Genomic DNA, 12604 nt, shown 5'->3' with positions numbered 1-12604 from the left:
CACCTCCTCCCCAGAGCGTCTACCTCCACCTTCATCCCAGGTTTTAGATCCCCCATCCTTCTGGCTCCACTGGTGTGGCCAGGGTTTCTGATTTTTCAAGAGAGAGCAGCAATCTGGATTTCTATGTGACCTGTTGTGTGGGTCTAACAAGACACTTCTGTGTGGTGGATTACCACCCGTGGTGCCCAGGAGCTGGTCTTCGGAGGAAGAGGACTAGGGTTCTAATCTGAGCCCTGCCCCCTGCCCCAGTCTGGTGACATTCAGCCTCCCGAAACCTCAGAGCCCCGTCTGAAAATGGGGATGATAGAGTCAAACTCAGGGTCATTATGAAAGTGGGGGGAATGGCCACCGTTTACTAAGCTCCACCCCCCACAGTGTGCGTCCTACGTTTTTATGCCTCAGTGCAGCGCTTCTTATACTTTAAGAAAACATGAGTCACCTGGGGGAGGGGGCAGGTCTGGTTAAAACGCAGATTCTGATTTAGTAGTTCTGGGGCAGGGCCCAAGATTCTGTGTTTCCAACCAGCTCTGGGTGATGCTGATGGCTGGGGGAGCACGCTTGGAGGACCGAGGTCTTATCTCATTTAATCAGCCCGCTAACCCGGGGGCAGCACAATGCCAGGACCATGACGAGCTCTCCATAAATCCCAGTTTCCCATCCCTCTGAGCCTCAGTCTCCTCATCTGTAAAATGGGGGCACTGGTTTTTCCACACATGGAAAGCTAAAGGACTGTCTTACAGCTGTTCAAGTAATATAGTCTCTTCGGTTCCCTGTCAGTCTCACGTTAAGCTATCTTCTGTAGGTTTCCTGAAACAGAGGGACCGGATCTTTGTTCTGCCTGGAAGATTTCTGTGGGGAGAAAAGTTTCCTTTGTAGGTTTCTTTTGGGAACTCAAAGGATTTCAGACACTCAAGTCAGGTTGGAGGGTTGGTGCCCCAAGAGGTGAAGTTTGGGAGTCAGGAGGCCTCCATCACTTCGGATGAGAAGGGATGCGAAGCATAACTATCCTTTATACAGGACTTTCCTGGCCAGGCTTCCGGTAACTCCCTTCCTTACACACAAAGACAAGAGCACAATTTACAAACAGCTCTCGCAGGGGAACATCGGTACACACTCCTGACTGCCGAACACTGATGACTCACATTCGCAGACTGTTTTCCATTCCACGCTGCCCTTCCTCACGCATTACCTCATCTGTTTCTCCCTCAAACCCTGGCATCCAGACAAACATGGGAGCATCCTGACGTCGAGAAGGACTGTGGCTTCCCCAAGGTCACGGGGACGAGAGCCACGCTTAGCACTGGGACCTCCTGGCTTCCAGTGAGTCCAGATACCTCTCCTCCTGTGAGACTCCCTGGGGGACGTGGAGGATTGACTATCTGACTGGTGGGCGTGATTTGTGGACATCGATAGGGCTGAGACAGGGCTGGGGTGGAGCCCAAACTTGGGTTCAAATCCTGACATGACTTGCCCCCAGCTTTAAGACCTGTTGGGCAGAAATGGTATTCCTACTTTGCAGGTGGGTAAACCGAGGCTCAGAAAGGTGACGTGACTTGTCTGATGTCAGTTGGCTGATGAGTGTCAGGACGGGGGATTCAGCATGCCTGTGGCCCTGGGGAAGCCCTTGCAGGGACCCTTACCCTGGAAAGGCTGGGCTTCCAGGTTGCCATAGGTGAGGGAGGCAGTGAGCCCCAGAGCGTAACCGCTGACGAAGGAGGTGATGTCGGAAGAGGTGAGGGGCAGGGCCGCCCCTGTGATCTGGTTCAGCAGACCCGGCATCTCGCGGGCTACTAGGCCTTCAGGACCTGCAAGAGGTGGCAAGGCAAGAAGTGAGGAGAGGCCCCCTGATGCTGCCCGGCTCAGTTCTCCCCCTTCAGCCTCCACGGACAAGCAGAGTGTCATTCTCTCCATTTCCCCCCAACCACTTCCCGCAATGATGCTCGACCACCCTCAGAAGAGAAGGCGTGATTATGCCCTCTGTTTTCACCTCACAGTAGAGGAACTGAGGCCTGCAGACATGAGGCCTGGCTGGATGCACGTTGTGGGTCCACCAGCTCCCACCTCATCCCTCAGATGTGACCTGTGTGCTCTCAAACCTCTGTCCTTGCCACACTCTACCTGCAAGGCTCGGCCCGTGAGCCAAAATAAACGAGCCACCGCCCACTGCCCTTAGGTGTCAACTCAGGGCCCCCTTTGCAGGGAAGCCATTCCACCCAAGCCTTCTCACAGAGCCTAGCTTCTCTCCTTCCATCTGTCGGGATTCAACCTGTCTCCATGAGATTACGTTATCCACGTCTATCATCCCCTTTAGGAGAAGGAAATGGCAAGCCACTCCAGGATTCTTGCCTGGAGAATCCCATCGACAGAGGAGCCTGGCGGGCCACAGTCCACAGGGCCACAAAGAGTCGGCCACGACTGAGGGACTAAGTAGAAGTATCACCCCCTTTGGAGAGCACGCTCCTGGTTTATTGGTGCTTTGCATGGCATCCTAAGTGCTGACTGAATAAGTAAAAGCATGGTTGGGAACTTCCCTGGCAGTCCAGTGATTAAGAATCTGCCTGCCAACACTGGGGACACAGGTTCGATCTCTGGGCCAGGAAGATCCCACGTGCTGGGGAACAACCAAGCCCATGGGCCACAACTACTGATGCCCCCCTGCTCGACCACTAGAGAAGCCGCCGCAGTGAGAAGCCTGCAAACTGCACCGAAGAGGAAGCCCGCCCTCGCTGCAGCTACAGAAAGTCCGTGTGCAGCAAAGAAGACCCAGCACAGCCAGGAACAGCAAAAAGATGCCTGTCATCACGCCAGCACCAGCGACTTCAGAGCGCGTTTCAGGGCGGGGTGCCGATTCTCTAGGAGTTTCCTGAGACCCTCCCAAGCAATCACCTGCCTTCGGGAGGTGGGGGCAGGAGCAGGAAGAGAAGCCGACCAAAGGGTGCAGAATACGAACTTGAGGTCCTTTTTGGGTCTTCTTCTGGGTGATGGATGTGCCAGGTGAAGCCGCAGCGGGCTGGTAGCCTGTTGCCGTTTATTTGCAAGGCTGTTCTGTGACTGCTGGTGACCCTGTCTTTTCTCTGAGAAGGGAACTGTGTGCCTTTACATCCTCCATGAGTTCCCAAGCAAGGATCCTCGGGTGCTCCCACCCTCTCTGCCAGCCCAGGAGTATCGTTTTAATTATGTTCTCTCTGTGGCTCCAGCCCAGACAGCTCTCAGCCCCCTGGCATATCTGCAGCAGGCTGACTGACAGCAGGAGGCAGATAAGGAGCCAGGAGAGAGGGCTGGATTCCCAGCCGCCTTCTCCCGGGAGTTGCTGTCTCAAAGCCCAGGGCGAAGCCGGGGGCAGAACCAGATGGTGGGGCTCCTTTCCTGAGAGTCATGTCCCTGGCCCTCCACACTCCTTCCCTCCACCTCCTCTTCCTGGTTCCCTCCTGTCCAGAAGGCTGATGGCAGGCCAGCCCCCAGATGTGTGGGGAACTTGGACTTCAGCTTGGGTTCATCCTGTCAGGGGGCGGCGCCTCCCCGATGGCTCCGTGAGTAAAGAATCAGCCGGCAATGCAGGAGACACAGGAGACCTGGGTTCAGTCCCTGGGTCGGGAAGGTCCCCTGGAGGAGCAAAAGGCAACCCACTCCGGGATTCTTGCCTGGAGAATCCCATGCACAGAGGAGCCTGGCGGCCTACAGCCCATGAGCTCACACAGCGCTGGACGTGACTGGGCGACGGAGCACGCAGGCGCGGGGTGGAGTTTTGCTAAGGGCGCCTCAACCAGCCCAGTCATGCCTCACTGCCCCGTGCCCACCCAGTTCCCTGGGGCCACTCTCCCCAGGGAGTGGGGCTTCGGTGAGGGACGTCACTAGCACGGGCAGACTCACTGAGCGCTGACTCTCCCCCGTGTGCCCTCTTGGAAAGTGTGCACTTGAAATTCCGCGGGGTCTGCTTCATGCATCATCTTTATCAATTCCCCCAGCACTGATAGAAATCTACTGTATTCTGGGTCCTCAATTAGCCACTGGGGATGCAAAGATAAGACACGGCTCCATCCTCCATGAACTTAAAATCCTCAGGTAGAGGGGACGAGGAGTGGAGGAAGTAATAGTAACAGCGGCTGGAATTTGTTGAAAATTGAAACTGTGCCAGGCACACCTATTATCTCATCTAATTCTCACAACCTTATAAAGCGCATTGCTTTGCAAGTGAGGATGTCAAGGTCTCAAAGAGGTGTGTTTGTTTTTTGCACAAGAGTTTGGGGTCCCCCAAGGACATATGGGTGCCAGGGGTGCGTGGGCGGAACTTTCTCCTGGAGGACCCCAGGGGTATCCCTGCAAGAGATGGGGACCAGCGCCAGGAAGGCTGAGCATCATCCCTCCAACCATCCCAGCCTGGGGCTCTGGTCAGCATCACCCAGGAGACACCTCTTGGGGAGGAAGCCATCAGTGTCCCCTGGACAGTGTGAGAAGCCAGGCTCGACTTCAGGAACAGAGCGGTGTGAATTGGTCCAGAGAGTGACAGGGGCTGATCTCAGTGGGTCAGTATGTAGCCAGGCCTTTACCCTCCTCGTCTTCTTCCTGATTGGCCAGAGCACCTTTCCCCAAACTGCTGGGATGCAAGATCTGGAAGATGGGCTGGTGAGGTGAGAGGGAAGGGAATAGGGAATGAATGGACTGGCAGAAGGAATGGGAAGGGCCCCTTGACCTTGGAGGAGGCATGAGGAGAGTAGCAGGTGGAGAGAGGGTAACAAAGAGGATTTCTAAGAGAGGGAGCCACTTTAATCCCTGGTTATTCATTCCCTCCTTTATAAAGCCAGGTGAGAGGGCTGGTGCACTGGGATGACCCAGAGGGATGGTATGGGGAGGGAGATGGGGGGGTTCAGGATGGGGAACACGTGTGTACCTGTGGCAGATTCATGTTGATGTATGGCAAAACCAATACAATATTGTAATTAGCCTCCAATTAAAATAAATAAATTTCTATTTAAAAGAAAAAAACAGGTGAGGACTTCCCTGGTGATCCTGTGGTTAAGACTCTGTGTTTCCAATGCAGGGGGCATGGGTTCGATTCCTGGTTGGAGAAGTTCCATATGCTGTGCAGCACAGCCAAAAAAAAAAAAAAAAAAAAGGAAAAACAACCACAACAAAACCCCAAAAAATCCCAGATGAGTGGAAGGGCCAGTAGGTCCTATTTCCCTGGCACTGAAGATTAAACTGAGTAAGCATAAAGTACCCAGCACAGTGCCTGGCACGCAGCAGGTACTCAATAAATGTTTGTAAAGTGAAATGAACGGATGAATGCGGGCAGTCTCCCAGGGACACTAACCTTTAGTGCTCACCTATGTGCTGGGCAGACGGGGGAGAACAAGGCAGATGAGGGATATGAACTAGCAGAGGCCGCAGATCCCAAACACAGCTGCAAGCCAGCAGGTTCAAAACCCGACTCCCTGTCTCTGCCACAGCTGCCTCCCGCTTGCCCCGCAGTGACATCCACTCCCAGTAAGGCAGCCGGAGCGGTCCTCAGAAGTCACGGATCCAGTCGTGCGGCCCCAGAGTTCGCCGCGCTGCCAGCTCTCTGCGCCCCTGGAGACCCCCCGCTCCGGGCCCCGTGCCGGTTTCCTCTCTGGTTTCCCCACTGGTGCCTCTGCTTGGCTGTTCTCCCACTGGAGAGCCTTCCAGCTGGGTGTTTCCACTTCTAGGGATGCTTTTCCCCTAGCTCCCTCCCTCCTTCAAGTCTTCGCTCAAAGGACGCCTTCTTAATCCTGGGTTTAAACTTGTAACCTGTTCCCCCAGCTTTACTTCCAAACCCTCATCCTGCTGTTTTATTTTCCCCAAAGCACGTATTACTGACATACCCCATATGAAGCATTTATTGTGTTTATCGTCCGTCTCTCCTGCACGAGGGCAAACATTTGGGGTCTGTGTCTCTCACTGATGTATCCCGAGTGCCTTGAGGAGTGCTTGCTCTGTTAGTAGGTGGTGAATAAATGTTGTTGGATGAATCAATCGATACGTATAGTCACAGGGCAAAGCTGGCCGGTTCCGAGTTTCCCATTTTTCCAGGGGAGGGAGAGATGTCCCCTGACCACCAGGTCCAGGGCAGCTCCTCAGGGAAGATGTTGGAATTAAATCCATTGTTTAGGCTTCTCTCCCAGAGCTTATCAGTCAGGGGCTCAGACACACCCTCGCAGCCAGCATGGCGGTCCTGCCCATCTTTGAACGGACCATCCGCCTGTCCACAGAGGGTGCTCTGTGGTCCTGCCCTTGAACCAACCCCTGGCCAGCTTCTCCCTCTGCTAACCGCCCACCACTTGGCAGCCGGCAGGCTCCTTGAGAGGCTGTCTGTGTCCTTGTCCGAGGACCTGCTTCCCCCTTCCAGCAGGGGGTGCTTATTTCTTGCACCCCCCCAGTTTGGGAGGCTGACATCTCTCGGCTACATCCCACCCACTCTGTGTTGCTTGCCATCTTCAAGGCTCCAACCACGCCCTCCTTTTAGCAAACACTTGGCCCCAGGCTCCTGGTTTCCCTGCTCCCCAAGCCCTGCCATCACCCAGGGGGCCTTCAGCATCTGTGGGAACCGTGCATGCAGCGTCTCGGGCTTTTATCCTCCAAACCCCACATCTCAGGAGCCTCTGCTGCCGCTCCAGCTCAGCCTCCCATTGCCACGCAGTCCTTGAACTTGAGGCACAGCCTGTGGTCACTCCATCTCCAGAACCTGAGTCACTTGGCACTTTTAAGAGCAGCTTCTCAGCACTTTCCAGCTCTCTCTTCTTATTTGTTTTTTTCCTTTGCAGTCATCACCCTCGGATAGACTGTATCTTCTGCTTCTGTATTTGTTTAATGCATCTCCCCAACTCTCTAGATGCTGTATTACCTCCAGTGAGGGCAAGAATTTTTAGCTTGTTTCTTGGCTCTATCTGCCACCCAAAGACTATTACGGGGTATAGTAGATGTTCAATAAATATTTGTCAAGTAGCTGAAACATCATTGCAAGTGCTTTACATATACTGCTTGGCAGAAAAATTCATTCAAGTTTTTCTGTATGAAAAACTTGAATGAACTTTCTGGTCAACCCAATACAATGCAGGCAGCACCCCACAGAGAGATGGGCCTGGCGGGCTATAGTCCATGGGGGTCGCCAAGAGCTGGTTGGACATAACTGGGAGGCTAAAACACCACCATCAGCTCAGAAGCAGGTACTTTCAGCATCCGTGAGCTACAGATTGAAAACACCAAAGCTCAGAGAGGTGAGGTAGCTTCCTTAAGTCCACCCAGCCTTGGGCTGGGAGTTAACCAAAGCAGGACCACGGAGCCCAGGTCCTTAACCGTGAGGCAACCCTGCCTCCTGCGGGAAGCGTCTCCCTGATTCTTGCCACTTCTGCCCACACCCTCCTGACATCCTCTGCTCTCCACCCCCATGGGGGCAGCTTCAGTGCTCTCTCCTGGACCATCTCTACCAGCTCCTACCTGCTCCTTCAACCTCCAGGCTGATTTCCTCCTAGTCCCCTCTGTCATCTCATAGGTACACATGCAAGTGTGAAAACACACACAGGCACACACGTGCCTTCCCTTTCCCCTGAGCTTCGTGGCTCCCCGTTGGGTCTGTCCTGCAGGTTAAACTCCTGAGCAGCACTCAAGGCTCCTCACCACCAGCTCCCCGTTGCCACCCCGAGTCAGCTCCTATTATGTCCCGCCTGTTCCCTTTACTCCAAACACACTGACCTTCTCACTGTGCCCTTCCCCCACTGCAGCCTTTTCCGGCAATGACTGTAATGTTCTTCTCTGCCTTTCAAAGTCCTCTTCACCACTCAAGGCCCACTTCCGTTGTCATCTCCTCCCCGAAGCCTTCCCTGACACACCAGCCCATCAGACATGCCCTCCTCGGGGTCTCCACAGTCGCTGGGCATTGTCTGCCACCTTGCACATCTTGAAGCTCTGTAACTACCCTTCTGCGATGGCTTGTCTCCCCCTGAGGGTCGTGGGCACAGGAAGAACAGGGGTGCCCCTCCCCTTTCCTGCGCCCCAGCCCCCTGCAGAGGAGGGGTCTGAAATGGAGTCATCTCCTAGGGTCACCAAGTGCTTTGCAATCATCACTAATGCACACACGCACCCTCATGTTATAGGCAGGGAAGCTGAGGGTTAGGGATCTGGAAGCCAGGACCACATGGCTAGTGAGGGGTCAGGATGGCTGAGGCAGGAAGCAGCCTTCCTCGAAAGCCTGTGCTTCAGGACTTCCCCAGTGGTCCAGTGGCTAAAACACCATGCTCCCAATGCAGGGGGCCCGGGTGTGACCCTCGGTCAGGGAACTAGACTCCACATGCCTCAACTAAGAGTTCAAAAGCCAAAGTCAATACGTTAGTTGCTCAGTTGTGTCCAAATCGTTGTGACCCTGTGGACTGTGGCCCTCCTCTGTCCATGCGATTCTCCCGGCAAGAACACTACGGTGGGTAGCCGTTCGCTTCTCCAGGGGGTCTTCCTGATCCAGGGATCAAACCCGGGGCTCCTGCCTTGCAGGCAGATTCTTTAATCTGAGCCACCTGGGAAGCCCCGAGTTCGCATACTGCAACGAAAGGTCCTGAATGCCGCAACGAAGATTAAAAATCCTGCCTGCCGCAAGTAAGACCCCTCACAGCTAAATAATTCAATAAATATTTTTAAAAAATACACCTGTGCTTTCCCTTCCCCAGCTGCTTCACAGTCCATGCTGAGCACAGGGAAGCGGAAAGGAAGGAGGGAGGTAGGGGGAGAAGGAGTGATGTCCAGGACTCTGGTCAGCTAGGGTTGTGAGTGCTGGGGACCCTGGGCTTCCTCTGCTCTGATGCCTCTCAAGATGCGGCCAGGACCCCAGTTGGACCGTGAGCGCCCCCAGCGGCCCCATCACCACCCTCCAGGTTGTCCTGGAACAGCCTGGGGTGCAGGGTTCCAGGCAGAGCGCAGAGGCTGGCTGACAGATGACTGCAGCAGTGTGACTTGATTCAGATGCGATGTGGGAAGGCTGTGTGGGGAAGGAGCCAGGAAAAGAGTGCTGGGCCCTGCTTGGCCTCAATCGTGATGATGGCCTGCACTGGGGTCCTGGGTCAAGAAGTGTGGCTGCATGCCTTCCCTGCCAGGGGACATTTACTTTTTTCAGTTTCAGAAAGAAATTGGAAAGCAAGACGCTTGTGGGGCCGCAGCAAGTTCCCAGGAGCTAGCCTACTGCCTGGGGATAGAGTTCCTGGACAGCTACTTCTGGGTGACCTTGGACCAGTTACTCAGCTGTGCCCTGCCAAGTACCTCCTGTGTAACCTCAAGCAAGTGACTTAACAGTTTTGTGCCTTAGTTTCTACATCTGTAAAATGGGACCATGCCGGTTCTCCCGCCCCACTCCTAGGAAACTGGGACGATAAAGGAGAGAATGTCTGTCAAGTGAGTGGGTGGGAGCAGGCAGGTCCTGGTGGGGCTGGGGGCTTCTCCTGTCTCCCCTCCTCCATCATCCCTCCCGAGGGGCCGCTTCCTGACCCCTGGGCAGACCGCTCCACTGGAAATGTCCTTGGGTCTCTGCCCGAGTGCTCATCTCAGTAACTCCTCTGATTCTGCCCTTGGAGCTGTTCAGTTCAGTTCAGTTCAGTCGCTCAGTCGTGTCCGACTCTTTGCGACCCCATGGACTGCAGCACTCCAGGCCTCCCTGTCCATCACCAACTCCTGGAGTTACTCAAACTCATGTCCATTGAGTCGGTGATGCCATCCAACCGTCTCAACCTCTGTCATCCCCTTCTCCTCCCACCTTCAATCTTTCCCAGGATCAGGGTCTTTTCAAATGAGTCAGTTCTTCCCATCAGGTGGCCAAAGTATTGGAGCTTCAGCTTCAGCATCAGTCCTTCCAACGAAGCTGACATTTCCCCATCTCCTTTCATCCCGGGCCATTAAAGGGAGGCCTCCTCCCTCCACCTGGAAAGTCATTCTGGAGGCCTCTCACCCCTCACCTCAGTCAGATTGCCCCCGGATTATGTCCACAGAGTCAGAGGCCCTCAGCCAAGGGGGCTCAGCCAGACCTGGGAGAGGTGCAGACGGCGAGCTGGCCCACTCACCTCGGGCTCGGGGGTCCGCCTTCTCTGCCCTGCTTTCGATGCCTCTCGGAAGTCCACGCCATAATGCCCTCACTCAGGGTCTGCCCCCAAGGACCACCCCACCCACTGACCAACACTGATACTCCCACAAAGTGGGGGCAGAATTGATGGGTTCCTAGGATCCGATCTGATTGTTCTAAGCTTCTAGAATTCGGGGGTCCACTCCATCTAAACCTCCCCCCTTGGGCTCATAGCGCCCCGATGTAGGTAAACAAATTGGTGTTTCTGGCGTCCCCTCTCCCTACCTTATTCACCCCATGCTCCAACCAGTTAAGACCCCTTGAATTCCTCCAAAAGAGCCTGACTTTTCCAGCTTCCATATCTCTTCTGAGGCTGCCAGTTTCTGCCAGGAATGCCATCCCCACGCCAACCCCCTCCTCCAGAGGAGATCTGACTCATCCTTGAAGACCCAGCTCAAATACCACCACCTCCGTGAAGCCTTCTCGGGGGTCCTGTGCTGAACAGAACTACCCCACTCCCGCCCCCAGCACAGCCAGCCCTTGCTGCATTAGCCGTCTCATTATCGGTGTGTTGCGTGTCCTTTCAGCCAATGCGTGTGCGACACGGTGCGGGCCTGGGCAGGCAAGGGCTGCAACCCCAGGCAGAGACACCATCCTCCTGAGCAGGGAGGCAGTCAGCTCCTAGAACTCAGGGCAGGCACTCTCTCTCCCCAGCGTGCTTCTGGCACATAGACTGCTCGACGAGGACTCAGGGAAGCGAACAGCAAGGCGCTTGTTTGTGGACTCAGTGAGTGAGTGGGTGAGTGAATGGCTAGGGGGATGAGGAGGGGTGGGAAGAGGCCTTGGTGATGGGAGGAATTCCTCTATCTCAGCCCAGTGCCGGGAGGATTCCATCCCAGACATAGCTGCAGTCCCATTGTGGGAGAGGGCCCGGGGGACGGTTGGGTCGGAGCAGCGCTCAGCATGCGGCCCCAGGGACCTGGAGCGCTGCCAGGACGGACATCCAGGGTGGCCAGCCCTGCGTGTGGCTGAGGCCCGAGCTGCCCACACCTTGGGAGACTTCCAGCTAAGAGGCTGCGTCCAGACCTGCTGGAGGAGGGAGAAAGGGGCACATTTGGATTTGAAGCCTCCAGGTTCGTGAGCGCCGGTGGGTAGAGTTACTGATGAGAATCTTTGCTGTGTGACATTCAGGAGAAGTGAAAGTGGAAGTATAAGTCACTCGGTCCTGTCTGACACTCTGTGACCCCGTGGACTGCAGCCCGCCAGGCTCCTCTGTCCATGGGATTTTGCAGACAAGGATACCTGAGTGGGTTGCCATTTCCTTCTCCAGGGGATCTTCCCAACCCAGGAATTGAACCCAGGTCTCCCGCACTGCAGGCAGATGCTTTACCCTCTGAGCCTCCGGAGAAGCCCACAAGGATCCCGAGCAGGTCGCTATTTTCTCCTGCATGGGATCATCCTGACCTGGGGATGAAACCCGCGTCTCCTGTGTCTGCTGCACTGGCAGGTGGGTTCTTTACCACTGAGCCACCAGCCAGGGATGCCCGCTGTGAGGGTTACAAGTGAGTTCTTGCGCACACACTGCACACCCCAGTGTCTTGTTTTCCATCAATGCTGATGACTGCTTTCATGTCCTTTTTCCACTGGGATTTCCTCCTAGTCTTACTTTCCTGCCAACTCAGACTGCATCTGGGCACCTATGTTTTTTGGCATTTCCCATTTAAAGGAGTCCGTCAAGGCTGTCTATTGTCACCCTGCTTATTTAACATATGCAGAGTACATCATGAGAAACGCTGGGCTGTAGGAAGCACAAGCTGGAATCAAGATTGCCGGGAGAAATATCAATTACCTCAGATATGCAGATGACACCACCCTTATGGCAGAAAGTGAAGAGGAGCTAAAAAGCCTCTTGATGAAAGTGAAAGAGGAGAGCGAAAAAGTTGGCTTAAAGCTCAACATTCAGAAAACAAAGATCATGGCATCTGGTCCCATCACTTCATGGCAAATAGATGGGGAAACAGTGGAAACAGTGGCTGACTTTATTTTTCTGGGCTCCAAAATTACTGCAGATGGTGATTGCAACCATGAAATTAAAAGATGCTTACTCCTTGGAAGGAAATTAAAAGATGACCAACCTAGACAGCAAATTGAAAAGCAGAGACATTACTTTGTCAACAAAGGTGCCTCTAGTCAAGGCTATGGTTTTTCCAGTAGTCATGTATGGATGTGAGAGTTGGACTATAAAGAAAGCTGAGTGCCGAAGAAATGATGCTTCTGAACTGTGGTGTTGGAGAAGACTCTTGAGAGTCCCTTGGACTGCAAGGAGATCCAACCAGTCCATTCTGAAGGAAATCAGCCCTGGGTGTTCACTGGTAGGACTGATGCTGAAGCTGAAACTCCAACCCTTTGGCCACCTGATGTGAAGAGCTGACTCATTTGAAAAGACCCTGATGCTGGGAAAGATTGAGGGCAGGAGGAGAAGGGGATGACAGAGAATGAGATGGTTGGACTGCATCACCGACTCAGTGGACATGGGTTTGGGTGGACTCCGGG

At 54.4% G+C, this 12604-nt stretch overlaps 1 protein-coding gene across 1 annotated transcript in view; it reads right to left on the bottom strand.

Annotated features, from left to right (window-relative positions):
• Positions 1-1779, bottom strand: part of VWA5B1 (von Willebrand factor A domain containing 5B1) — a 50026-nt gene extending 48247 nt beyond the window's left edge. Inside the window, exon 1 of the mRNA XM_040229465.1 lies at positions 1641-1779. Coding sequence (XP_040085399.1) covers positions 1641-1779 — 139 coding nt within the window. The remainder of the gene's footprint in view (positions 1-1640) is intronic.
• Between the last annotated feature and the right edge of the window lie 10825 nt (positions 1780-12604).

The sequence above is a fragment of the Oryx dammah genome, unplaced genomic scaffold, assembly GCF_014754425.2.
Source record: "Oryx dammah isolate SB20612 unplaced genomic scaffold, SCBI_Odam_1.1 HiC_scaffold_27, whole genome shotgun sequence".
Classification (NCBI taxonomy): domain Eukaryota; kingdom Metazoa; phylum Chordata; class Mammalia; order Artiodactyla; family Bovidae; genus Oryx; species Oryx dammah.
This window is presented reverse-complemented; position numbering and strand designations above follow the sequence as displayed.